This window comes from Acipenser ruthenus, chromosome 45 (assembly GCF_902713425.1).
Source record: "Acipenser ruthenus chromosome 45, fAciRut3.2 maternal haplotype, whole genome shotgun sequence".
Classification (NCBI taxonomy): Eukaryota; Metazoa; Chordata; class Actinopteri; order Acipenseriformes; family Acipenseridae; genus Acipenser; species Acipenser ruthenus.
In genome coordinates this window covers 8,210,240-8,238,066 of record NC_081233.1, presented here as the reverse complement: position 1 = coordinate 8,238,066, position 27,827 = coordinate 8,210,240, and the positions used below count along the sequence as shown (strand labels likewise).

Genomic DNA, 27,827 nt, shown 5'->3' with positions numbered 1-27,827 from the left:
TGCCATTAGTCTCATATCAAGGACTTCTGGGCAAAACAGTCTATTTTCACAGAATGGAAGACCATTTCAGAAAGCTGACAAAACCGAAAAAAAAAATTGACAGTGTGGTTATTTTTAGTAGTAAAGTACTAAAAAGTACTTTAGGCGTTTCAAGTTTTGCATGATCTCCCGTCAGCTTGCTCCACTGTGGCTACAGGACCGTCGCTATAAACCAGGCTGGAAAACGGATATAGTCTCCACAGGCGAGTCGACGGGTGTATGAATGTGGCACCAATCTCCATTCGAAGCAGTTCCTGTTCCCTCCATCATGGGGGACTGAAATAAACCCATCGCCTCTTTACGGATGACAGCGAATGAAACTCTTTGTGTTTCTTTATCTGCCGTCTCCATGCACGCTTTCAGGTCGTGCTTCTTCAGAACTCTGGATAGGGTCCAATGTGGCAAAGAGATCGCTTCCTGTATTACACACCGGACCCAAATGAGAATTTCCTGAACTTGTCAGGCAAAAAAAGCTAAAATTGTGAAGCTGCTGAGGATTCTAATCAGATCAAAACACCCAATCAATCCAGCAGCCACAGAGGGAGAACAGGCTTTTTAAACCAAAAAAAAAAAAAAAAAAAAAAGGAGATCACTAAAGCACATTTAACATCAAGAAACCTTCCAAGCTGCTGGACTTCCACCAAGCTGCTCAGATTAAGCCAGTTTAGAATTTGTGCCTTAAAACGGTTCACATGTTGTAGGCTTAACGCAGGGAGCAACAGCAGACAGTGCCTGTGGTTTACTCCCCAGCCAGCTCCACCTACCCCTGCTCTTACTCTAAAACAGTTTTACCTTCTTTATACAAATTTCCTACAAACACCAGCAGAGCTGAAGCGTCTGCACCAATCCAGTACCCCTACCTCTCTCCCGATGGTCCATGTGGTTCTCTTCCAAAGCACTGTTCTCAGAAATCCATCCCTTCACCCCCATTCTGCCAGGTTCCCGAGAAACCTACGAGGAAAAAAAAAAAAAATCCTGGAGTGAGTACAACCGTGTCCTGGGATAAACTCCTTAAAAACGTTTCCTCCCAATATAAACCCAGCAGTGAAGCAGGGAGATTCCTAGGAGGAGTCAGACAGCACAACCTTCAAGCTCCAGAAGGGACTGATTGAGTGAGTGTGTGTGCGCGCGCGAGTCAGTCCCTTCTTAAAGCCCCCGCAGAGGAACTCATTAGCATAGGCTGCCCCCGTGTCTGGGAGGATCTGGAAAGCCAACCAGCAGCCTGATTGCATTACCCATTGGGGACACATTCACACCTGGGGTTTATTATCCCCTCTCCATCCCAAAGCGTCTGTATTTTCAATGAGTAGTTGTATGGGGATAATTACAGCATTTGTTTAAATGCATTTTTTTATGGTTTATTAGGATGCACAGGCATGTTCAGCAGGAACATACATTTTAAAAAATCAAAACCACCTTAAAATTGCATAGTGGCCGAATAGTTAAGTTACTGTATGCAATAACCATCTGAAGAATCAGACCGTACAAAAAAGGGTTAATAAGCGACATCACCATATAGTGACCTCACAAAGCCTCCCTAGTCTAAACCTTGGCTAGGAACAGCAGCCCCACTAGAATGCCCCAGCCCGGACCCCCCCCCCCCCCCCGTTTTCCTAGGAATGTAATGATCTCACTGCCTAACCCTCCGGCCTGCATCTGCAGAGCTGCGAAGGTCACCCGTGTAGACCATTACTGCAGACAGGCATGAAATTCCCCAATACGAGTCACAGCCATTAAACTAAACTGGACGATAGAGATAAGGATGATGGATCACAGAGACTGTACACTCGCCCCAGCAATGCTAATGTGGAGCAAGGGAGTAAATCACTGCTTCCAGTAATGAATGAAACGTGTGGGAGGGTGTGTGGGTGCACGGCCAGGTCCATCATTTGGGCTTCCAGCAACCATTAAAATGATGTATTGTAACGCAACAGGGGGTATTATCCAGAGTTATAAAAAAGGACCTCAGTGTGCCACAGGTTTATGAACAAGCCAGTTAAAAACTAAACAAACTGGGGCTCCCGAGTGGCACATCCAGTAAAAGCACTCGCTAGAGTGCAGGATGCGCTCTATAGCCTGGACGTCGCCGGTTCGAGTCCAGGCTATTCCATAGCTGACCGTGGACGGGAGCTCCCAGGGGGCGGCGCTCAATTGGCCGAGCGTCGCCCGGGGGGAGGGAGGGTTAGGTCGGCCAGGGTGTCCTCGGCTCACCGCGCACCAGCGACCCCTGTAGTCTGGCCGGGCGCCTGTGGGCTTGCCTGTAAGTTGCCCAGAGCTGCGTTGTCCTCCGACGCTGTAGTTCTGAGGCGGCTGCACGGTGAGTCTGCAGAGTGTAAAGAAGCGGGCGGCTGACGGCACACGCTTCGGAGGACAGCGTGTGTTCATCTTCGCCCCTCCCGAGTCAGCGCAGGGGTGGTAGCGGTGAGCTGAGCCTAAAAATAATTGGGCATTTCAAATTGGGGAGAAAATAATAAAAACTAACAAAAAAAAAAAAACCAAACAACTATACAAAGCTCTCCTTTAAATGAAGATTGAGTCCTGTTATAAAATGGGTCGGTTCCAACGCGATGGTGTGGTGGTGCTGTATAGTGAGGCTCATGGGTCAGCAAGCCCTCACCTTTGTGAAAGGGTGATCGCAGGGTGTCAGACGGATCAAAATTCAGCAGCCCTTTCTTTTGTCAGTTTAATCCTGAAGCCAGATGGTCTGAATAAAGACCTTGAAGCAGGAAACCAAGACAGACTAATTCCATTACCTGTGTGCATGACCCCAGCAGGGGGGGGGGGTGTGTGATGGAGAAACATGAAACCAAACCAGGCAGCCTATGAAGCAGGGGAGGGAAGAGAACACCACCACCACCCCTCCCCCCCCCCCTCCCCCCCCCCCCCCCCCCCCTTTCAGGGAGGGAGGGAGGTGAAAAAACACCCACACACCATTTCCCACAAGAGCCTTCCATTTACAAGACACCAGGTGTCAAATTTCCCCTTATTCCAAACTAGATCCAGCATGACTCGTACTAAAAATATATCTGCAGAAATCCCCTTTTCCAGTTAGATCCTCATCTTAAAACCAAGACCGTCTAGTTTGTTCAACAGTTCAACAGCCAAATCTACAGAACTGCCGACTGATAAACCCTTCATTATGTTGAAGGTGCAATCTCGTGGCTGTCAGTAGATGAGCACCATCAAAAGAGGGCTGTCTGGGTAGATCATGAGAACGTCAGACTCGCACACACCTTGATTGAATAGATCTGTGCTGGCCATCAGCTAAACAGATTTGTTTTCAGCAAGTTCAGTCAAACGAGAGAGAGAGAGAGAGAGAGAGAGAGAGAGAGAGAGAGAGAGAGAGAGCGACCATTTCCTGGATTAGCTTCCTTTAATCTCTGCTTTAATTTATTATTATTTTATTTCATAGCAGACACCCTTATCCAGGGCGACTTACAATTGTTACAAGACATCACATTATTTTCACATACAATTACCCATTTATACAGTTGGGTTTTTACTGGATCAATCTAGGTAAAGTACTTTGCTCAAGGGTACAGCACCAGTGTCCCCCACCTGGGATTGAACCCACGACCCTCCGGTCAAGAGTCCAGAGCCCTGACCACTACTCCACACTGCTGCCCTATACTTGAGCTCAAAAAAGGTAAGAGGATTTCCTCCAAACATTGTGATCCAACATAAAAAGTACCCCATATTCTGTCCAAAGCCACACTGTCTATGCAGTGCCCTGTGCTAGTTTGAGAATCGAGTTACAGCCATGCTACACTCTTACAAATTATTAAAATGATCAGAAGCCATGAAGTTTGAGGTTACTGAATAGAACTGCCGCTCCTTTAAAAGCTGCATTAACTCTTATTAGGGTCTGATTGTTCAAACTTCCAGTCAGGTCACCAATATACCTAAAAACCACAAGGAGGAGTTTCGGAGAGCCTGGACTGAGCGCAGCAATGCTGGTGGCCTTTCAGACCTTGCTAGAATACCAAACAAGAATCCACAATCAATGCTGGCTCCCTCTGACCTCGTTCTTTGCTCAGATTCAATGCCAACAGCTCTGAGCTTATCTCAGAGGAGTAGCAGCGCTTCGGAACTTGTTGAAATTGTGATAGTGTTTTATTTAAAAAAAGAAGGTCATTCACACCAATAAGAAGTAGTTCACACTGGGGTGTGAAAAAGGGTTGAATAGACCCACCCTGCCCCTCACACTTATTTAAAATTTAGAGCTTGTCTCATCACTACACTCCCAGAGTGAAAACAGCTTTCACTATCCTCCTAAAACAGCAGATCAGGATTTCTGAAACTCCAAAGACAAAAGTGCCACTTTGTTTTACCATTAAGCTGAACTGCTGATACAATACAGCAACGCCTTCTATTGAGACCAGTCAAGCAACCTTCATTGCATGACCTTAAGAGGTGGTTTTACTGCTGAATCACTCATAACTGAGCTATATTACCATAGCATTGATTCACTTTATTGAGTCTTTAAGTAATTAATTAATTAAAATTAATTAATTAATGCCGTTGTCCTCATTTGAGGACAGGCTATGTTGTATCAAATTACATGAACACAGTGTAAAATAAATTAATTTGGTACTTAATGGGTTAATGTGCTGTTTTTATCTTAGTAGAGAAAAAAAAAAAAAGCAATTTATAAAAGAGATTTGGTACGTTTGGGGATGGCAGATGTTGGATTTAAATCTTATTAATATTGAAGGAGTGGTCTTAAAATCTCAGGAGAAAAACAAAATCGCAGCCAAAGGGCGCCTTTAAACTGTGCGTCTAGCTGTAGATTCATCCGCTCCCCCGAACCAGAGTGTAGGGTTTCCTCTCATTAGATGATTTCAGGCTATTTAATATGTTACCCACACCACACTCCAGTACATCTCTGGCACAGATCTGAAATGGCAGCTATTGCCTAAGCCAGTCTTCGAGTGTGGACTTGCTTCAAGCATCAAGCGCAGAGCTTCATCAATTAAAAACGCCTTCCATGTGGGGAAACTGAAAATACTTAAACAAGGGAATGCAAATACGGTTAAGAAAATGGGCCAGTTTGAGGGGGAGGGAAAATCATCAACAGGCTACAACAGGTAACTAAATATTCTCACTGTCAAAGTATTACTCAACATCTCCACAAAAACACACACACACCGCTGCAGCGCTGGAACCAGACTGCGGGTACAGTAGGAGGTAGGCTGTTTAAAAAACATGGATTATCTGTTCAGTAAAGAAAAAAAGAGTTTGCCGGTATAAAAATCGCTCTGCTTCAGATTAAACTGAAATCCATACTGTGGAAGAGCGGTCAGTACAGGCAGGTGCTTAGTGTACAATTAATTAATTACACAGGAAATACTTGGTTAGGGCAGGGGTGGACAAAGTCGGCCCTTCTGCTCCTTGTCTGTTTCCAACCCAGTTCTAAATGGTTTAATTGGAAGGAATTCTTCACCATGCAGACCCTGAAGTAGGGAATTCTAGAATGTTACCCGTTAAACATGGAATGGAATGGAATGGAATGGAATGGAATGGACTGGACTGGACACTCCTGGGTTAGGGGTGTCAAGAAAGCAAGAGTTACCCCACCCACACGACTGGGTACACGTCAGGAGACATTTAAATGCTCACATACAATGAGACACTTCATGTGTGCGCGACTCTACAAAATCAAATGGCTCTTAACCAAAAACAAAATTTCAAGAAATCAAGATAATCTGCTGCATCAGGACAGAGCTAGCTGTGTGTGTGTGTCTGTGTGTGTCTGTGTCGTGGAGTCACATGGCAACCTGTGTGCCCCACTTCCTGTCAGCTGGTGCACAGCTGATCAAAGACGACAGACTCCCCATTGAGAGACGAGGGCAAGGACACAGGAAGAGCTTTGTTAAATAGGAGCGAGGACCCGGGGGAGAGGCAGAGGATACACAGAAAGAAAGAAAGAAAGAAAAGAGCAGAGCTGCTCCGTGCAGAGTTAGCCAAACCGCTCCAGGCATGGAATGTCTCAAATCAGGCTTTTTCTTAACAGGAGAGGGGGGAGCAACAGCGACTGTACAATAGCTACACTACAGCACAAGCCTGGAATAATTGATCAAGTTCCAGATTTGATCCCCAGGAGGAAGTACAATAGACAGGAATAGAAATCCGTTTGTAAAAGTTGTGCAAGTCGGTTAACAAAACAGGTAGCAATTGAGTTGAACACCTTCCGTTCCTTCAGGGGAAAGGGAACATCCGCCCAGTTTTCTGTTCCAAACCAAGCGCTACGCTTGGTCAGTTCACAAACAAAAAGGCAAGCAATTTATTACATTTATTATCAAGTCAAGTCTGTTCCCATCGCAGCTGATAAACACAGCAATCGTAAAAACAGGCTGTAGGGCAACGGCACTCCGTTCAACTGCCCTAATCAAAATCAGACCAAGCTTTTGTGCCAACTTTATTATTAAAAAAAGGACAGAGTTGAATTGTAGATTGCCTTCAGGAAAACAGCAAAGATTTAGAGGTACTCGCAAGCGGGACTTGATAACAATCAGGCGATTTAAATTAATCAGAGGAGTTATTTAATATATATTTTTTATTATTTATTAGGGCATTACAACCTTCTGGCAACAGTTAAAAAAAACTGCTCCTTAACAGAGAGCCATACCTAACCCCAACAGAGCTCCCTCGTTTCCTGACATTAATGATCCTTTTGGGAAATGAGCCAGTTCTAAGAAAAAAAAAAAAAAAAAAATGTAAATGCTGGTTTGTGCTGTGCTAGACTAGGCTGCGTGTCGCTGCGCAAGTCAACGTCTGCTAATACATTGTGTGGCTGGGTGTCTCACCTGACGTAGTTTGGGATCTGACTGCACACGCTGTGCAAAACGACTTGTGTTGTAACTAGGAACTGCTATTAACCCTTCACTGCCCTGGATATGTTCCCCCTATTTAACGCCTATTTTCTCAATGTCAAATACATTGGATGCTGGCCAGCAAAGGGTTAAGCATAAGGAATTTCCTTTGACTTTAGAACCGAGCTGCATGTTCTATGCGCTGGATGACATCAGCGCACAGGAATCTTGATCAGTCCCAAGTGATGATTGGTCGATTTAATAACATTCACTCGGATCTGGGTTCAAGTCCCAAGTTTAGTCTGCAGACAGCAGATCCCCCACTATCTGAACCCCAGTTAAAATGTAAAAGGGCGAAAGAGACTCCTCACCAGTATAGATATCTAGGAGGGCGGGTCTGCATTGGGAATGTTACTTTATAAAACACTATACAACATTGATCCAACGTGAAGGCAACATTTTTATAAGAAAAAAGCAGCACGTGGTAGTTTTACGTGACTCTGCGATCCAGCTAAACACAAGACTGCTTCATTGCAAGTGTACATCAATGACCTGCAGCAGTAGCACCCAGATGGAGTTCAGCACACAGCATGTGTGGAGTCTGCAGCATGTGACCCTCAGCGGTTAGACAGTGGTCAGTCACTCAGGCTGAATAAACACCTTGACTGCAAGAACTCAACAAGGCAGATTTGTTAGGTCGTGGAGTACATGGGACTACACAATATTAATAGGGGTCGATGTTAAAATAAGATCTGTTGCCAAAACTGGAATGTTTAATACCAAGAACAAGGTATATAAAATAAAAAACTGAGAACTTGTGCCAAGGAATGCCCATACTTAAAGAACAATTGGATGAGTGGCTCTCAAGATTACAGCCATGAGAGATGAACCCCCCACCCTCAGCTGAATGAAAGACATTCATCAGCTAACCAACTTCAAGAGAAAAAGAGTTTGAAGCTTGAACAGTGGCAACTCGTAACCAGCCACCTACCTTGGCCTGGCTGGAGTCTCCCTTCTCAAACATCATCTTCAGGCTGCTGAGCTGCACGCTGCTCTTCTCAATCCGGACAGGAGAAGCGGGCGCCGCCTCCCCCTCCCTCGACATCGACCGCTCCATCCCCTCCTCTCTCTCCGCAGAGAACTGGAACCGAGCGCTGGGGGCACTTCCTGGGGACCTCACTCTGCCAACGCGGTTCTGGTCCGTCTGTGCCAGCGGGTCAGGCTTGGCGCCGGTGGGGCTGACTGTCGAGGGGAGCCTCGGGCGGGGGGCGGGGTTCGGTTGAGGGTCCGTTGAGGGCGTGGTCTCCCACCGCTTCTTCAGCACACTGAGGTTCCCTCTCCTGAAACTGCGGGTCAAGTTTTCGGGGTTCTGCAGAGATCAAACCCAAGCCGTTACCCCAAAAACCAGTTCATATAGTTACATTTAACCCCTCTGGTTACAGAAAGGAGATCCCGCTCCATAAGCAGATTTAAAAATAAAACATCCATTAACAGTAATAGTTTAACAGCTTACAAAAATGTCTCGTCATACTGCAATCTATATTCAAATAAGCGGTTCAGGTAAAACCTGCCACAATTCTAGGCTACAGAATCTGCAATTCAGAGTTTTTCTCTCCACAGAATAGTTGTGCACACACACACACACACACACACACACACACACACGTGTGCTGAAGGATTTAGTCGGGACCCGAAGATTTTCTTCCAGTTGTAAATTTGAAAGCCGACAGGAACATTTTCATGTCAGCATTCGCTGCCTCCTGAAACCCTTCTTAGCTGTTTTTGCCCAACTAATCTAAATCCAATTCAAAGTGAAATAGAAATATTAAGCCTCCTAGCATATCACTCGTCTTATTCATTATAAAATGTAGAATGATTTGGTTCCAGAATGTTTGGAGTCTGTGCCCCAGAGATTCCAAACATTCTAAGACCCGGCTCTCTACACCTTTCCCCACCTGTACACAGCAAAACAAATATATACGTCAAATACAGCAACTCTCAAAATCAGGCTCTTAAATACAGGTACTCCAAAAATAAGGTACTTTTATAAATCACTTCACCATTACAGGCAAACTAATCTCATGAAATGAACACATGCAATGCCTAGCCCAGTCTGTACAGTGTTGGGTGTGGCTCAAAAAAAAAAAAAATCATACCTGTATATTGCCGTTGCTTGAGGAGTTATTTAACGGACAGGATTTTCCCTTGGCAATTTTGCCACAAGGTATTCGAATGAAGTTAATAGTGAACCCACTTTAAAAATCAAAGTGTGAGACTATAGCTCTGAGGGTTACAGATTCCTATATTTCCACTAACTTGTGGCAAAAGAAATGGCACATTCTTTTCCAAAAGATCTTAAAGCAGCTTGTGAAAGGTTAATTCCAAAAACGTATTGCATTTAAAAAAAGACACACAAGGGCGACAAACTTATCCATAAAAGTTTTACAACTAAAAACGGTTAGAAGAAAAAGTTAACAAAACCTTTTAAAAGCGAGCGAGTCGTGTAACAGGAACCCCAAGGCTGTGCGGTCTCCTCTCCTCCCTCTCAGCGGTGCACAGAGATCTGAACTCACAGATGTTTGCTGTTAGCTGCGCTACATGTTCAAAACTTTACCCCCCTCCCAGAAAGAGAACGAAAAAAAAAAAAAATCCAGGAAATGGGAAAGCAGGAAGTGATCCTTAACCCATTGTGGCACAGTTCCATGAGACTTACAATTTGATCAGCTTGCCCTGTATATGGAAAAAAACCAATGGCAAAACGAGCATACAGATGAGTTACCAGTAATGGGATCTCCGTTCCCAGTAAAAGGCGTGCGGTCATGAGTTTGTGTGGCCTCAACCACAGTAGAGACGCTACCTGTTCAGTAACTTCAACCCCCCATCATGCACAAAGAGCAACAGTCTAGATTAAATTAGCAAGAGGGAAAATCAAAACCGCTCCTTCCACAAACTATAGGAGATTCTTGCCATAAGCAGTGAAATGCGAGACAGGACACCCCTGCACAGTGTAATTAGGAATAGGCACAGATCAATTAAAAAAGGTTTCACATACCCGGATTAAAACTAAATCTGGGACTATCTATCCTAAACTTTCAGATTGTTCTGTAGGCTTTTAAGCAACTGCAAAATGTTATTATGTATTATTTTTTTTTTCTATTAATCTACCCGCAGAAATAGTGCTTGTGTAGTCAAGTCATAGTTCCATGCTTCGTGGGAAGAAATACATCTTGGACACACACAAAAGGTGGTTCCCCATGTTGAGGATTGAGGAACCGCAGCGCTAGAGAGTTTGCAGCCTCAGGGCAGAGAAAGGTCTTTAAGGTTAGGGAGTGCCTGCCCTAGCTCTGAGATCACTTCCTTATAAGGCACTAAGGGCTACATACTGAATCATGACAGGTTTCCTGGGATTCGTGAAGCTGAACTGTGCAATAGTTTACGGATCACATTACGATGACACACACACACACACACACACACAACTGGATCAGCAAAGGATAGCAGGTCTACCCCAGTTTAAGTATATCATGTATCCAATTCATGAACTGCAGACAAAATTTAAGAGAACAAATAAAAAAGAAAGCTTTTCAAAATCCAAATAGGCACAGAAGTTTAGGTTAAATACAATTGGGTCAGTTACATACAAGGCAGCCAGCTAAAGTCTTTAATCCCAAGAACCTACACCAAGTCCACTCCTGTAAATCTTCAGAAACAGTTTAACTGAATGAAGGATGAAACTAAAAATGTTGTATAAAGACTAATATACTGCTTAACCAACAGCAAGTTCGCACACAGCTATTAACACATAAAACCAGTCTCTTTAGCAAACCCCATAAATGTTAGCCAGTTTCAAGACACCTATTTAAAAAGGGGATTAAAAAATTACCTTGATATCAGAAACCTTCCAACTCCGCAATCAGGCCTATAAACAAACAATTAGTCAAATAACTGAACAGGATGTTGATGTGTTAGTTAATCATATCCTTGCTCCACCAAGCCCCAAAGGGGTGTGAAACAAAACCACACCTCGCACTGTCGAACCGTGCGCCGTTCTGCGAAATCAAACCACTCCAAGATCACAGAACTTCCAGGGATTTGTTTGACAGCATCCCAGGATAGGAAGGGAGTGCGAGGAAAGAGTCTGGGACCAGCCAGCTCAGAGAGCACCTGGCACGCTGCCTCAAAAACAGACAGACACAGTGAAATTACTTTGTGTTTAAAATTTGGTTGTTGCACACTCAAGTTTCAGTTGTGTGGTTGAACAGGGACAGGTCAGGACAAAACCACTGCAACAAAAAAGGGGGAAATTTAGAGAATGAGCAGGTCACTCACCCATACCAACAGGAAGTAACATGATCCGCTACCCACCCGACAGCCAAGCCAGTTAAATATCACACGATGTAAAACCTGGCCTGGCTCAAAATGCAACTTTCATCTCCAACCCCAGCATTTCTCATGGTTTAATCCGACATTACAAGCAAGCTCTCACATGCAGAGGGAAGGGGGAGAGATCCAAACAGGCTGCAGTATTACAGGAAGGTTAATCCAATGCAGTCAAGGCCAGCGAGCAATCCCTGAAAACAGTCTAAAACACGAAGGCAAAGCAGATCTGTTGATCTGAACCGTGGATCAACGTCACTGAAGACGCAGAAAATATGATTGAAGACCAAGTTTAGTATCTCTAAAAACACAAAATATGACCTATGAATTTTCATGTTTGGATAAATGATTTTCCGAAGTTTAAGTCTAATTTTTGGTAAATTAGATCTGCTGTCACTTTAAATCCAACCCAGTGTTTGCGAGACAGATATAAAATATATAAGAGCTAACAAGACAAACTACAGCAAAATATACAGGTAAGTAAGGCAAAGGAGAACAAAAACACAGATGAGGATTAGGTGCTTTTAAAATATACTGTACTGTCTATATACAATAAGAGTTTAATAGCCTGTAATAAAACAGACTGACACGACTGAAAATGAATATACCTTAAATGAAACCAATACCTACAAACAAAACACTACTGAAAACAATAGATACAGGTTAGTCTGGTTATAAATACAAGCCACAGACAATGCAAAGGACTATCAGGTTATAGCAAGCAACCTCCAATAAGCCTCAGAAGCCCAGGGTAAACGTGAAGCCCGTTATAAAACTACCTGCTTAACACATCAAAATGAGGAAACTGAAAAATAATTTATATTGAAGAAACATATATCCCGGATAGTCTTTTAATGATCCAGCAATAACCACTAAGAACCCACCCCAACACAGAGACATTGCACACCGTGTCCCGTGCATGCAAATCCTGTGTTCTGCTTTACAGTCTAGTTCTCAATAACTGTACCTTGTAGTGCTGCATGGTGAAGCCCAGCCAGCCAGCCAGTCAGTCTGACAGCCCCCCCCCCTAGCATCTAGCAGTTTGTTGGCCAAACAGACCTAATTAGAACAGTTATGCAAAGCTGGAGAGAATTACCAGGGATTAGACGCTAAAGATGGATTTAGTGCAGACTGCCACCCAATTGAATTAGCTAGCAGGACAGGAAGACATGGTGGGGGGGGGGGGGGGGGGGGGTCCTGCAGACAGGAAACGAATGTGCAGCCTTTGCCGACTGACTGGGTCAGTTCTCACTGCCCACCCTAGACAGTCCCAGAATGCCCACTACAATGAGGACTCCCCCCGTTGGCTACCCACCTGCACATCACTCTCCACACAGCCCTAAAGATAAAAACTAAGTGTACAGAAGACTGCTGGGTAAATGAACAGGGAGGAGAGATTCGCAAAAAAAATAAAATTTAGGGTGCAAACACTCCCAGTCTCTCTGTACAGGACTTGGTTTACCGTGGGGTTCACAAGTTACTTTTTGCCCCACAGGTTTGTGCTCAGAGACCTATTCCAATCCGTGCAGCTAGAGGGCAGTATTGGATGACTCAAGCAAAAGCTGTACCAGTTCTGCTGTGTGGACAGTGGACACTGGTCCTAAAAGAATTTCAGGTGGGCCTGCTTTCAAATCCAAAAGGTACCTCAAAAACAAGATATACAACTCCGACCGCCAGCACAGTGAAACTTTACTGAAATGAAGCCAGATTTGGAGACCAATTAAAACCTCCATCAGACCCTGAAGTAGTGAAGCATATTAAACCTGGAGTGCCACGACCCTCAAGGGCAACCCTAAAACTGTGGTACACAATCTATTTAAAAAGAAAGTCTAAATAAATATCTAAATTCATGTTGTTATAAAAACCACAGGTTTCTTTAACCATCTTAAACAAAAAAAAAACACACACACACAAAACACAACAACACACAAATGATGAAATATTAAGGATTACTGTGGTAAGGAATTAGGATGGGAAACAAAAGCCCATCAAAATGCAAGTGAAACAGACTATGCAGTTTTACCAGTGTGTGTGTGTGTGTGTGTTGCTGACAGGTTCACACTGGAGCTGCCCCCCCCTCCGACCCTGACCCTGACCCCCCGCCCTGGACAGTGAACACTCACAGCTCTCCTCTTCTCTGTACTCGCCTCTTCAGCAGCTTTCTGGTACCTAGAGAGAGGAGAGAGACACAGATCAACTCCGTGGATCTACTGTATTTGCACAATAAATATAGACTGCATGCCCCCTGCTAGGTAGGGTTACCATAGGACTGTGCACTAGGACAGTTCTGGCCTTCCACTCACATCTGCTGCATTCTGATGTAGGTCCTGCTGTGAAAGGAACCCAAGACAGATTTTAAAAAAAGTACCAGAATGCATTGCAGTTGAAAGCCTGAACTGTCCCAGTATGGCTTTGTTAGTCTATACTGTGCCACATACAGGCTGTGTCATTCATATATGTACGGATTTCAGAAATGAGGAGTTTCCCTTGTGACTCCCGAAGTGGCCAGAGCTTTAATATGCGCTATAACCTCCTACTGCTGCAACTAGCTACCAAGGCAAACTCCTTTAGCAATTTAGCTTCTGTTCAATTGGCTTGGTCAGGCTTTAGCCAACAGTGAAGCAACTCAAAGTACACAGAGTTAAAACAGTTCAATCAAATTCTGTACATTGCCTGCCTGATCTTGCTAAACAAATATTAACTAGACAAGAGCACCACCCACTGGGAACAATGCAGTACTGCACTTGTGTCTTTATATTGACCTGCATAGATGCACACAAACCGACACTTGTGAAAATGTTAGACCACTTTGTGCTTTAAAATTAGGCATCTTAAATGTCTCATGCATTTTGCCATTTGGGGCCATGCTCTTTTTTTACTAAATTTAAAAGTTACCAATAATTGCAAATCCTCAATTCAACATACTAAAAATGTGCCCATTTTGACAATTTTCAGCGACAGTGGTTGGATTTCATCTGCAACAACGAATCGAAACAGAAGCAATGGGGTGTTCTCATAAATCTGCACTCTGCTGCAGGTCTAGTTTTTGCAAACTGCAACTGTGCTCACTTGACTTTGGGGCCATGTCTTCGATCGGCAAGAGGTTAAAGAAATCTGTACACTCGTGATCAATGGAAAAGTTTTACATTTCAAGGCTGTATCAAAATGCAAGCCCCTCCATCCAACCCTTTTCTTAAAGTCTGACATTAAGAGAAAGAGATCACACATGAAACTGAATGAATATTGTAGAAAGAAGGGAAAAAAAAATTGCTTTTGTCCATTTTTGAAGCAAGTGACAGCATCTGGAAAAAATGAGCGTGGTTGAGATCACAGTAGATATAACCAGACCAGCAACATTAGAAAACAGTGTGTCAAACTATTCCAAAGCAACGAGGAAACCAGAAAGACCGAAATGTTTCATGAGGAGTTGGTAGCAAAAACAGCCAGCAGTGAATCGATCCCAAAGATTCTTGCCATACTGGCAGAGATTTTTGAAAACTGCACTTCGAAATAAGAGGAGCTGTGGAGAAACATCGCAGCCAGAAACACAACTGGAAAATACATTTCCATCTCCCAAGACATTAATAGTGCAGGCAGGGATGGAAAATGAAAAAAAAAAAAAAATGGACTCCTATTGCACAGCAGTTTCACCCATTCCAGGTTTTACTAGGAGCTTGATTAGCCACAGTGCATAGGCACCAAGCTCAGTGACACCAGGAATGGATCAATCTGCTATGCAGAGGGAGTCTTATTTCCACCCCTGCAGTGCACCCTCGCCCTGGTAAGTCGCCTTGGATAAAGGCATCTGCTAAATAAACAATTCTCCCACACCTACACCCCCCCTCCCTCCCCTCTCCGTTCTCAGCCGGTCTTGCTGGGGACTCACTTGGAGAAGCGCTCAGCGATGGCACTGGTCTTGCCCTTGGTGAGGGAGAGCTCGCTGGCCGTGATGCGCAGGGACTGGGAGGCCCACTGTCTGCGGTTAAAAGGGGACGCCTCCATTCTTCACAGAGACTCCGAGCTCAGAAAACCTGAAAAGAGAAACAAACCAAGTCTGAAATCCAGGGTCGGAAGTTTGAGATGCACAGGACGTGGGTATTAACTTCAAAATGCTTCACACAAAAAAACCACAAGACAGAATACAGAATTGAAGCTCCCCAGTGCCTTCAGTGTACACATTGTGTGTTTGACCTTCTTCCGGTTGTTGTCGTTTCTGCAGGGCGCCCAACATTTAAAATCTACACGTCTGCTTTACGACAACCTCTTATGCTGCAGTAGAGCTTGAGGTTTATACTCTGCTCTGTCTGAGCGAGTGAGCGCACAGTTTCCAGTTGCGCCGCACAGATGTCAGACACCAAGAATCCCAGCTCAGACTGGGGGGGGGGGGGGACGGGGGGGACGGAAGCCAATTCAAGCTGGCACAGGCTACAGACACGTCAGAATCTCAACACTGCAACAACTCTTTACTGAAGAAAGCAGATGGACATCATTCTAAACTATTAACACCTCCCAATATCTTCTGTACAGTAGCTCCCCCACTACCACCATCGATATAAAAAGCATCTGAATTGTGACCAATACAGAACGGACTAAAAAACAAGCTATATATAAAAAGAAAAGCACACACTGAAAAAAACTTAGTGGCGAATCAGTTGCACGTATGTCTAAATGCTTTGTGCTAGGGCAGCAAGCCAGACCGAATTGTGGAGGCGTTTAAAAGTGAAACTCCCAAATCTGTATGCAGAACGAGTCATTTTGAGGCACTTTGGCACATTTTAATGTAAAAAGCAACTGTGTGTGGTCAGCCAGCCAGGAACAGGGAGTACTGCAGTCAGCATGCGAAAATCCACAATCTGTGACCAATTCTTAAAAAAGAAACCTAGCAGTGCTACAAAAGATATCGCCAAGGAGAAGTTTACTGTGCAGTTTCAAAAGGCATTGGAGCCAAGCCCAGGCACTAACCTTTGCTCTGGACTACTGCTAAGTAATCACTTTCCACAGAGCAGCTCTCTGTGTCCAGAGAAGCACAGCCGCTGTTCAGAGGTAGGCTGGTGAACAGAACTGCTTTCGCTGGTCCGGTTCAGCTCCTGCTCCACAGCACACCGCATGACACCTTCAATACTCCCTCCTGCAACAGAGACGAGAGTCTCCGAGCGGCTGTTCAAATGTTTTCTTCTTAAATACATGGAGTGTGACTTGAGTATCACGAGGAGGAAACGACAAATCTGGATGACCAGATCCAACCGGTCTCTAAATTTTAAACCCCCATTTCGTGCACCTCGTTGCAAAAAAAATGAGACATAATTTGTTATGTGGGACATGTGTCCCTTACACCTTAAAAAGGGATAAATAAAAGGTTTGATATATTTTAATATATTTGATAATTAAAAGGTATAAGTGAGAAATGCACCCCAGTATTTAGACATTTAAATGAATTTTGTAAACTTAACACATCTGAATAGTTCTATAGAAAAGAGAACTCTACTCCACCCTGCAGAGTAGTAGAGGTCTATAAGAAACAGACAAGAGATAGTCTGACATTTTATTACACAGAACAGGTCAGAACTTTAAAATTGACTACTACTTAAATTTATTATTGAAGTCCTAAGTTCTATTAAAAATTGTCTTTTGCACGCCAAATCAACCCAAAATGGAAAGTCTTCAGTACTGTACATTGAAGCTACTGTACAAAGACAGCTTCCAATCCCCAATAGCAAATATGAGCTCATAAGTGTCAAACTTCAGGCAATTAAACCAGGTGCAGCCAGACTGTACAAGGAAACCGCAAGATAAGCATCAGTCTTCAATGCAGTGTGACGTCAGTGTCTCAGGAGGGGCTGTATGATTGGTGGTGAAATGATTGTTTGCATGGATTTGAATGGCAAAGCTTGGACTTTGCCCCCCGTGCCAGCTGATCAGTGCTCCTGTCGTATTGCACTGTTTAGTGTTACAGTATTTTGCTATCTGACAGTCGCACAAATTTAATCGAATAGGAGGGAGCGCTGCAGAATAACCCCTCCTCTCCTTCAAGGTTGTTTTCCTCCGACTAGTCCTGGTTCTTTAAATGATCAAACCTTTCAAACATTCCAGGAAAGCACCCAAGCAGAACAGATGCATGTAGTCCGGACACAGGACGTGTGCTTTGTGAATTCCCCTGCTGTGGGAGGAGGCTGGCAGGGTTTTGAGTCTTTGTTTTTAAATCAAATCACTGGGACTACTGCGCCGATAGAGCTGGGAGTGTCTGGTAACTGTATAAACAGGGGACCTGATAAGCAGAGAGGTCGTAATCACAGCTCAGTTGCCACCTTCTTAAAGTTTCCGTACAGGAGCTCTGAAGAGAAGCTCTGGGATTAGAAAATAAAAGGACCAAACCAACCAGATTTTAAACTTAGCACAGGGGAGGGATGCTTTGAGACTGCTGCAGGTCTCCGGGATTCAATAACACACAGTGCTCCCTCTTCAATCACCAGTAAAAACAATAATGCCAGCGCCCCAGATGAGAGGAAAATATTCTTTCAAAATTGCCATTGGTTGGCACTCTATTGTAAAAGGTGAGGGAGGACAGCTTTTCTCGTTTTTAAAATCAAAATGCGTTAACGAATGGATTTGCTCAAAATATCCGCCGATAAATACTTCACGTTCCTAAAGTATACAGTTTGGAAAATATTGAATTAGTAAAAAGGGCCTCGATACAGAAAAATCCCTTTTACAAAGCACTGTCATTAAGTCCCTATCCCCTTTTAAATACAGCAACACATGCAAGCTTCTAAAGACAAACCCATTCTTAAAATACATACCCAACATTCATACCTGTATAAATCTAAACCCACAAACCCAGACCTTCAATGAGAATTATTACATAATAGGAAGTATGGTGATAAATGAGTGTTTTAATATCAATCTATTTTTGTAAATTCATTTAAGAGGGGCCCTACATTAAGGAAATCATTTTAATTTTCCTTTCTGTCTAGTAAAGCCTCTTCAGCTGGAATAGACACAGCATTAACTGTTTCTAATCTGTGAAAGTTTGGATGTTTCTCTCCTTTCCAATAGTAAATTAAATCAAATGGTGAAACTGACTTAACCAAACTGAATTAACCAGTGTTTCCCCATGTATTTCACAGACAGATGCTTATTGACAATTCACCAGTCATTTATTGTATTGAATAGAATCAGTTGTGGGGATGGCGTACTGCATTGAGCAGTTCAAACGAATAGAAAGATTTTACTGTCCATTCAGAACAATTACAGGGCTAGCAGGTGCAACCCAACCCAACACAAAGGGAGTCACCGATATTCTGAATACAGCTTTCACTTTCCAACAAGTAAAGAAATGAACCGAGCTGGGTTACGAAATGACCAAAAAAAAACAAAACACACCCCTATTTTGTGACCCACCCAAACAAGTTGGGTCAGAGGTAGATTCTTGGCAATTTGGTTCGAGAGTTTACTGAATAGTCAATCACGATATTCGATATACACGGATAATTAGAACATTTATTACTGAATAAAAAAAGAGACCAACAGCCAAGCTGCACACAAGTCAACTTTGGCTACAATATATACTTTGGCTACAGTACATACCCTGCCAGCAAAATAACACACATTTAGAAAATAAAATAGCAGTGAGAAATCTACACTAGGAATCCCAATCCTACATCCAATGCTGAACTAACTGGAGGTACAATGCAGAACTAACTTTAAGCAAGCAAGCAAGCCTTGCTTCCATTAAAAAAAAAATTAAACTCCCAACCCAGAAAAACCTGAAACCCTGGTTAGAAACGTACCTGTATTTGTAGGAGAGTGTGTAGGTCGCTCCTCTTGGTTCCTGGTGTCCTTGCAGTAAGTTCCACTTCAGTACGCACCTGTGTGTGTGTGTGCCTGCTCTCTCTCTCGTTACCCTTTTCAGCTGCTTGCTCCTCCCTTTATATATACCTGTATAAACGAGAGAGAGGAAGTGAGGTCAAGCTGATAACACTGCTCAGTTTCCCCAATCTGCTGCTCCCGTGTGCTTTAAAAGCCTTGGGCAGAGGAGACAGGGGGCGGTTCTCAAGAAAGGGACTGCCCCGCCCCCTTCTGTTAGCCCCTCCTTTTTTATGCACACCTGAAATACCTGCTCCATTCCAACTAGACAAGAGAAAAGGGCAGATCCATTGTCTTTGTCCATTTCAGGTAAAATGGCTCCATTTGAAGCATGAGAGCAATACCAAACAGCACCGAACAACTGGAGACAAATCACAAGTTCATATTAAAAAAAGGACCATCAAAATTAGTGAACTGAAATAAAACCCAAACGCAACTTGCCTTAAATTCAAAAACCCAGGATTTGCAACACCGATACACGTCTCTGAATAGACCATCTGTTACCCGTTTGGTGCATTTAACTGAAACCGAGCTGAGAACAGCTTTACTTTTCGTCTTGCAAGCTTGTTTTAAAATGCATCGCGTCACATTTCTCCTCCCAGTATTCGTCACCATTTAGACTAGAGCTTGTTCTGCAGATCACTTTAATCCTTCACTGATCAGGGTGTGTCTTTGTGAAGCCTCACCCAGCTTGAATGAAAGCACTGCAAGTCCAGTCTCTATTAATTGTAGAGTTATTTTCACACTGTGGTAGCTGGGGAGAGGGATAATCTGCAAAGGGCATTATCTGCTCAGATTTGCATGGGAATGTTAATGCTGCAAAAAAAAAAGTGTCAGAGGATTCGGACAGAAAGGAGTACAGTATTAGGAATTTGCATTAGTTAATGAATTGCCAAGAGGCCTTTCTAGTAGGCAGCTTTCTGGAGCACTGTTTTGGCACAGTCTATTGAGAGGTGGGGATGTTAACAAGCATTTAAAACTGCAGCTGCCGTATCCATCTGCAGCAGCTGCAAATCAGTCCTGTACAACAGTCATTTATATAGTAAATCTCAGCCACTTATATTTTGCATTGAAGCGTATTTACTGTGACTTACCTACTACTCTATATCCAGACAAAATAAAACTGCCTACAGACAAGAGTCCAGTTAAAAAGGTTCAATGTTCTCAACCCAGTTTCTATTACGAATTGCTATGCTCTTACTGTAGCCGGCATGTTCTTAAAATAGCTGATCAAAATCAGACTGGTTCAGCCCATTCAAATGGAGACACGGGTATGCAGAGGCACAGGGGAAATGACGAGGCTGGCATCCGCATTGTTCAGCACACAACAGTCCCACTGCCATCCCTTAAAAGAGAGGTGTGGGTCACCGAAACCCCCTGGCGTATTCAAAGAGGAGGAAAACAGAGCACTCTCTGCATGTGTTGGACTCGTGACAAATAGTTTAGCTGATCTTAGAAGACAAGAGCATTTACTACTGACCCAAAAACTGTTCAGCGTTCACAACAGACACACTGAAATCAGCCGAATAGGGTTCAATTAAAATTCAGATAGCTCCCTAGTCCAGATTGTGATGGTTCGGATGGGCTGTTTGTACGATGCATAAAAAGATCAAATGGTCATTTGATGAACTACGGTACGGTCTTGCAAAGACGATACAAACGCTGCATACCTCTTGCGATGCATCATGGGAAGGAATCGCACCAATACTGAACGATTCCTCTGCTTTGTAGAATGTAATTGAATTGGGTGTCAGGTTTTATAAAATGTGGTGCAATATACACACACTTCCATAAGAATAATGAACTGATCAGGGGACTAGTGCAGCAACAGCACGGCGGCGCGCTGTCCGACAAGGAGCTCAATACTGCAGCTGCTGAACCTCAAAGCGTCGAAAAGGGAAACCGAAACCTAGGAAATAGAATACACCCTTCTCCCCCAGCGCCAGGCCCACGGCAGCCATCTAAAACATACGGCAAAACCAGCAGCCAAGAGGCAAAAACAGAGATCTGGGCTTGGACCGTGCTCAACTACAGCGACAGACAGCACCGTACCACCTCGTCACTCCAAACCCAGTGCATTTAACCCACGGTGCTGACACTGCAACACACAGTAGTTTTAGGATGTATTTAACCAAGGGCAGTCTCAGCCTATCGGATCTGTGCTCTTAGTAAACAGTACTGCCTGGTATTTGAGCATGGTTTCTGATTAACAACAAAGACAGCACTGTCTGAGCCAGTTCAACAGCCTCCTTCATAGAAGTAACCCATCACCTGTATCGCAAACTGCATCTCATTACACCCCCCCTCCCTCTCTCTCTCTCTCTCTCTCTCTCTCTCTCTCTCCCTCCTCCTCCCCCTCTCTCTCTCCCCCTCCTCCTCCCCCTCTCTCTCTCTCCCCCCCCCCCCCCCGAGACATCATACAGCTTTTAAAACACAGGTCAGTCAAACCCTGTGTAATCAGGCTCTAGCAATGACATCATAGTGTAACTGTATCTCCGAACTGCAGGGACCTGCCATTGACACACCCCTCCTCCTCCTCCTCCCCCTCCTCTCCCCAGCTCTACAAATAGAACAGGCTCCTTTCCTGGGCAGGTAGAAAGCCTCAGTAATCTGAACTCTCCTTCCAGGCACAAAGCAGGGATTTCAAACAATGCAAACACACACACAGGTTAGCATCTGGGAAACGGTTTCTACAGAGTGTCATCCTTGTGTTCTTCCACTTAATATTTGTCTGGGGGGGGGGGGGGGGGGTAATCCAATTGAATTCTAGGTAGAAGCATACATTGCACAAAACGTTAACCCCTTCACCTCTGGAATGTTTCCCTCCTGACAATGGTGCGGACATATGCTGTAAGTGACTCTGCAGCAGCAGCAGTTGTGATGCATATTTCAGCCCCTAGTCTCTGTAAGTCGCTTTGGATAAAAGCCTCTGCTGAATGATCAATTAATAAAATGTGTCTGCAGCACTATCCTTCTCATTCACCTGCTTGTTGTTACAGTAATGAAGCAAGCCACCACAGCAAGCAATACTAATTCAAACAAAGAAAGCATATCGTGTGTGTGGGGAGGGAGATCCAATAGAGTCTAAAGCTGAGGGACCACAAAGCCACACAAAGGCTTGAAACTTGGTTTCAGGAGACTAAGTTCCAGGTTACACCAGGGGAGTTTGATACAGCAAAGTTGCCTCATCTAGGTCTCCCTGAACCAGGTTTCAAGCCACTATTCCTGAACCAAAAAAAAAAAAAAAAAAAATCTATATAATTTTTCATGAATTACTAGGTCTTTGCGTACACGACTATGTGTGAACAACATTTATGTAAAGACAAGTATTTAAAATGCACGGTCTGCAAATCTGAGCACGGTCAAACATTCAAGCAAAATTCAAAAAAAAAATCAAACTCCTGGCCAATTCTAAAATTAACCCCCCCAGTCCACCAGGAGAATCATTCTACTGATTATCAACGCAGCCTGGAGGTGAAATGTTCACTGCAGAACGAGGAGCTAGTGAACGGTGGTACTGTAGAGAAATGTTCTCTTTGAAAACCCAAGAGACTACAAACTGGAAGAGTGATCAAGTCTGGTAGCTCTCCTACCCAGGGTACCAGGCTTTACTGTACAAAACGTATTCAATCACAGATTCCTATTTCTTTGATGCGACGCAAACTAGGTCTGCAGGGGTTGGCAGCAGGTGGGTTTAAAACCATTTAAAAAAAGTACAGCAGAGCAACTGGAAAATATTTTAAAAAAGAGTGGTTGGGAACAGATTGCCAACTACGATACATGTGGTAAAAGTTTTAAAACCAAATTAATCTTTACTGCAATTAATGTTCCATCTCTTAGCCATTTTATATATAGTGTGTGTTTTATTTTAGTCATAAAGACAGGCACATCAAAAACTGGCACAGGTTGTAAAATCTTGCCTCTGGTGAGAACAGTGTATTCATTCGTTCCCAATGATCCAGACCTCCCTGTTAATTTTTAACCAGCATTCACATGCCACAGTTGTGGTATTTTAACTGCATCCCTAGGAAACTCACACTAGTCCTAGATTTCAGAATTCCCCCAGGACTGGATGCAGGACTAGCAAGAGTTTCTAAAACCAACAAGTTTCAAGACACTGGAAGCACAAATCAAAGCACAGGACAGCAGCTACCCGACTGGGTAATGCGACATCAGTTTACAATCTACATCACAATGGAGCACGCAGAGCTCTGCATAGCACAGCAAGCTCCCTCCACCTCTCCCAGAGGAAACTCGTACACCGTTTATAGGGCTGAAGGAAACAAGCTCAAAGCAATCCTTGTGCAAATGTTACACAATACATTTTGAGGGAGGGAGAGTTTATTGTGATGCATATGTGGACTTGGGACCGGATTTAAAAGGGAAACGCTGCCTGTATCCCCTCACAGTTACACATTAAGGAACACCCTTTAGTCTCAAATCGAATACCAATTAAGGAAGGAAAATACACAAAAAGGCAAGTTGATACCAAATGAAGTCTACTTCTTCATTGCTAAAGAAGATGGTAGTTTCAATGGTAAACTGTTTACACAGCCGTTTCAAATGTTTAGTCTATTCAATTTCCAGCCTTATTTGTGTGGAGTTTGCAGGTTCGACTGCACATGCAAAGCTGTTGCATACAGATCCTTTGGTAAAATACACCCTAGCTTAAAGTCCTGACTAATCACAAGTAATAGAGGTTAATGTTTTACTCCAGAGCTTTGTAAGGGAGGCAAGCAGGGAAAAAAATATGACACAGAACCATTTCAGACTCAACCAAAAACCAATAGGAACAACCCAGCATGCCGAATTTTAAACCAAGAAATGAATGCTCCACATTCAACTCCAGGGCAGGATTGAGGCTCCTGTTTTTGTTGTTTACTGTAGGAGGAAGTATTTAGAAGACAGAGGCTTGTTTAAAGCTCAGGGGGAAGTTCAGGTCAGTGCTTGCCCAACTGCACCAGCCTGATTCATGCAGAGCACGCTGTACGCCATGCGTCACTGCGGAGGTACAGTCCCGCCTCCAGTTCTGTGCCATTGTGAGACAGGTGTCCCGACAGCGAGTCACAGTCCTGACAACAGAGACAGGCAGGCGAATCAGAGAGGGTGACATCACAATCGACAAGTGCAATCCGATTGGTCAATCTGCACAGCTGCTCCAGGGTCTTCATTAGTCACTGAGCAAACGCTTTTATCCAGAGGCTAGGGGGTGAACTATGCATCAACTTCTTCATTGACCTAATGTTCCTTACACAGATAAAGATCCCTACCCTTCTGACTGCTGGGTGAACTTGTGTCAGGTCTTGTGTTATGAAACCAGGCTTCCTGTAAATGCACCCTCCGATATAGCCAGGGGCTTATTATGATTTTATTTTGCAAAATTCCACAAAGATGACACCACTTCCTCCTTTAAAGCCAGAGAGATCTGTCCAAGCACGCAGGGAATGTTTTAAATAAATAACAGGGCTGTACCGATGTGTACCTGCACCGTGTGTGTTTATATCAGTCACTAGGACAAAGGCATCCCATCCTTCAAGACAGATTGCTAACAGAACAGAAAATGCACAGGAACTATACATTGTTCCCAAACCTGCTAGTCCACAATGACAAAATATTCAACTGAAAACATGTACGTGCTATAGACAATCACAGAGAAAAGGCAAAAATAATGTAGACTTTACTAAAGCCTTCAAATACAACAACATCGTTTTAATAAATTATCTATATCTATATCTGGCACCAACCAAGGCACCAAGTCAAATGATGAATGAATGGATTAACTCACAAAACTGCCATGCTGATCAACAGTCTTATCACTTTGTTGCATCTCTAGTAGGTAGATATTAGACCATTTCTCTGAAAGAAATGATGTCCTTTAAAGGATACGGATTCCCCTCCCTAGTGGGGAATATTAAGAAGTTATTCCAGGGAAGAATGGAGTTTCCCCCCACCACTGTTAAACAGAAAACTCACTTTCTGTTTCTGAAACAGGCTATAAACAAGGACGCCCGGTTTCTTGTAAGTCAGAGATTTCTCGTCAGCCAGAGTCAGTTTTATTTTCTCTCGTGTCAAAGGGGAGCAGGCAGGAGCAAAAACTAATATTTAACTGGGGGGGGGGGGGGGGGGGGGTCATTGTGAAGTGGTTTATTAAAAAGCATTGCCTTCATATTAGTACAAACAATTTCTGTACCATTCTGAAATGAAAACGGTCAGCTTTGAAAACACATGCATTCAAGTTTTTAAATCTGAATATTTACATGACTTGGAACAGTTATCCAAAAAAACAATATCTCCCCCAACATGCAACATGTTTTGAAATTGGATATCCATTCTGAAAAGTCCCCCCCCCCCCCCCCCCCCAGAGCTTTTCCAAATCAAGTTCCATCGTTATCTCCAAACAAGAAGACACACAGATCACAAACAGCAGCATTCCTCAATGTCTGAAGCATGCTGTTCTCAGAGAAACACCAACCCTTCTGTACGCAAACCACAACACAGGAGAGATGCTGATCATCCATTTAGGATAAGCATGCTACTTAACTAAAAAGGACAGCCCCCACCCAAAATAAAAATCCATTAAATTCAGGTTCCGTTTCCCCCCCAAGCCTAAACACTGACAGCTCACTGCATGTGCCGTTTCAAACAGTCTACTGAATTAAAACAAGAAGCGATCAGTTCAACCCTAAGCTACAGTCTAGACCAGGAACAGCTCCCATGAGAAAACAAATTGCACGTCTTGCATCTAAAAAGATACCCAAAGCTTTAAAACATAACCCAGCCCAATACACAACTATTAAACCATTTGGAAATACTAAATGTGACTTCAAATCAAAGTAACAAACGCTGACAGTATGCTTCTCCAGTGTGTTATACTGAAGTATTAGACTTTGGGAGATGGGTTTGATTCGTTTACTGGTCTGCAGTTTGGAATTATTTCCATATTTTTTTGCATGAGTGGGAGAGATTACTGGATGCCAAAGATGACAGACTGGATTAGTTTCATCAGGGATTTTTAGGGGAATTTCAGAATGAATCTGCCAAGACAGCACGCTAGCGTACACTGCCTGCCACCAGAATGATTGAGCCTGTGTATTCAAATCAGGAGTCGTTGCCATCTACTGACCGGTCAGGGGTGCCAATATTAAAAGAAATACAAGATCAAAAAGAGGAGGAAGTCACTTCTCTTGCTCCGAGTCCTGGATTAGGTTAATTATTGAGATGTTAAATCTACTCTAAATTTATCGCACTTCACACAGCATGAGTAAGTCTCACTCGAGTCGGTAGGTTTGTTATTAGGAGCGGTTCATACAGCTATAGGGGGAGGAAGAAATTATTCTACAGGAGTCCGATTGCAAAACGTCCTGGCTCCTGGTCATTGAATTAATATGCCTAATTGAGGGTCTGAAACTCAGGACTTGGGTGCAGCCCGTCTAGGGCAAGTTTCTAGTCACACTGCACCACTAGGAAGTGGAACAAATCAAATAGATTTCAAATAGATGGGCAGAGAGTCCATAGACTTGTGTGGTTCAATTTAACAATCAATGACATAGGGTTGGAAGAAAGACCAGGAATGGAACTACTGTACCAAGATTGCCACTGCACCTGTGTTAGCTTGTAGTGTATACACTATACTGTGTAATGTAATATTTATGGCCAAGGCTAGGACCATTCCAGCTAATGCCACTGCAGGTTTTTCTTCCAACCAGGTAGTCATTCAACCCAGTAGATCAACAAACTTCTGTTCAAGTCCATAAGCATTTAAACATTAGCTTCTTCATTTTAAACCTGAAGCAGACTAGTGAATGCCTTATGGCTGACTTCTTAAAGACTGGAGCCAACTGCATAAATTAGTCCAATTGTCAAATATAATAATTCACACGTACAATATGGTTCATATGTCACTTTAATTTATTGAAAGACTTGATTACATTTTTTAAATCTTTAAGTGCATGAGGTCACTTCAATTTCAAGCTAAGAAGTTGACCAGATAGAAACGAAGACATATAAATGTCGGAATGAATCGTCCCACTGTACCGTCGCTCAATCATGAGCCCACCCCACCTGCTCCTAAATTCTGGGCTCTTACTTTATAGCAAAAAAGACACAAAACTGCATCGGTCTATAATAATAATTCATCACACTGCCGAATTCAACATACGCCACTGGCTATTCAAAATGCTGAACAGATAAAATAATCAAGTCGTTTTGCACACCTGTTGCGATGAAGACTTCCACTCTGCATCAAATCGAATTTCTGCAGCAGCAAACAGAACCCACCTAGATCGTTTTCAAGTTTAAACAAGTCTAGGGAAAATGATTGGGAACCGCAGCAAGCAATTGTAGTTCTCCTAAGAATGCCAGCAATACTGGGTTTAATAAAAACGCACTACTAGCAGATGATATGTATTCAAATTAAAACGCGTGCACGCTTTTTTTAATGAATGCTATTTAAACTTACCTGCACAGCGATCGTTGCTAGTTCCAAACCAGCAAGAAGTGTAAACGTTGCAGTGTGTGTCTGATTCCCAATTTTTTTTTTAAAAAAAAACCCCGCTTAACAGCTTACAGCGTTGCTTCTCATGGTTAAAACGTCCCAGTTTTATCGGTCAGCCCGATGCTTCAATTTGGCCAAGGGGCGGGGCGTTCCAATGCCAGCGTGACGCAGCTGAGCGCAGCTTTAGTGACAGCGCCACCGGCGAATCAACTCGTCGGGATCCCCGGGGGGTATGGTTTACG

The 27,827-nt window shown here is 43.5% G+C and overlaps 1 protein-coding gene across 2 annotated transcripts; it reads right to left on the bottom strand.

The window, feature by feature from the left end:
• Positions 1-783: 783 nt before the first annotated feature.
• LOC131720911 (LIM domain and actin-binding protein 1-like) lies at positions 784-27,827 on the bottom strand. Of its 2 annotated transcripts, XM_059013355.1 has the most exons (6): positions 27,550-27,827; positions 19,016-19,163; positions 15,115-15,259; positions 13,352-13,397; positions 7,843-8,220; positions 786-990 (listed from the first exon to the last, which is right to left on the bottom strand). In XM_059013355.1, the coding sequence occupies exons 3-6, from the start codon at positions 15,228-15,230 to the stop codon at positions 850-852; spliced, it is 681 nt and encodes a 226-aa protein (XP_058869338.1). In that variant the 5' UTR covers positions 15,231-15,259; positions 19,016-19,163; positions 27,550-27,827; the 3' UTR covers positions 786-849. The 2 variants fall into 2 exon arrangements, with proteins under 2 accessions (XP_058869339.1, XP_058869338.1); XM_059013356.1 differs by lacking the exon at positions 19,016-19,163 and having other exon boundaries at positions 784-990.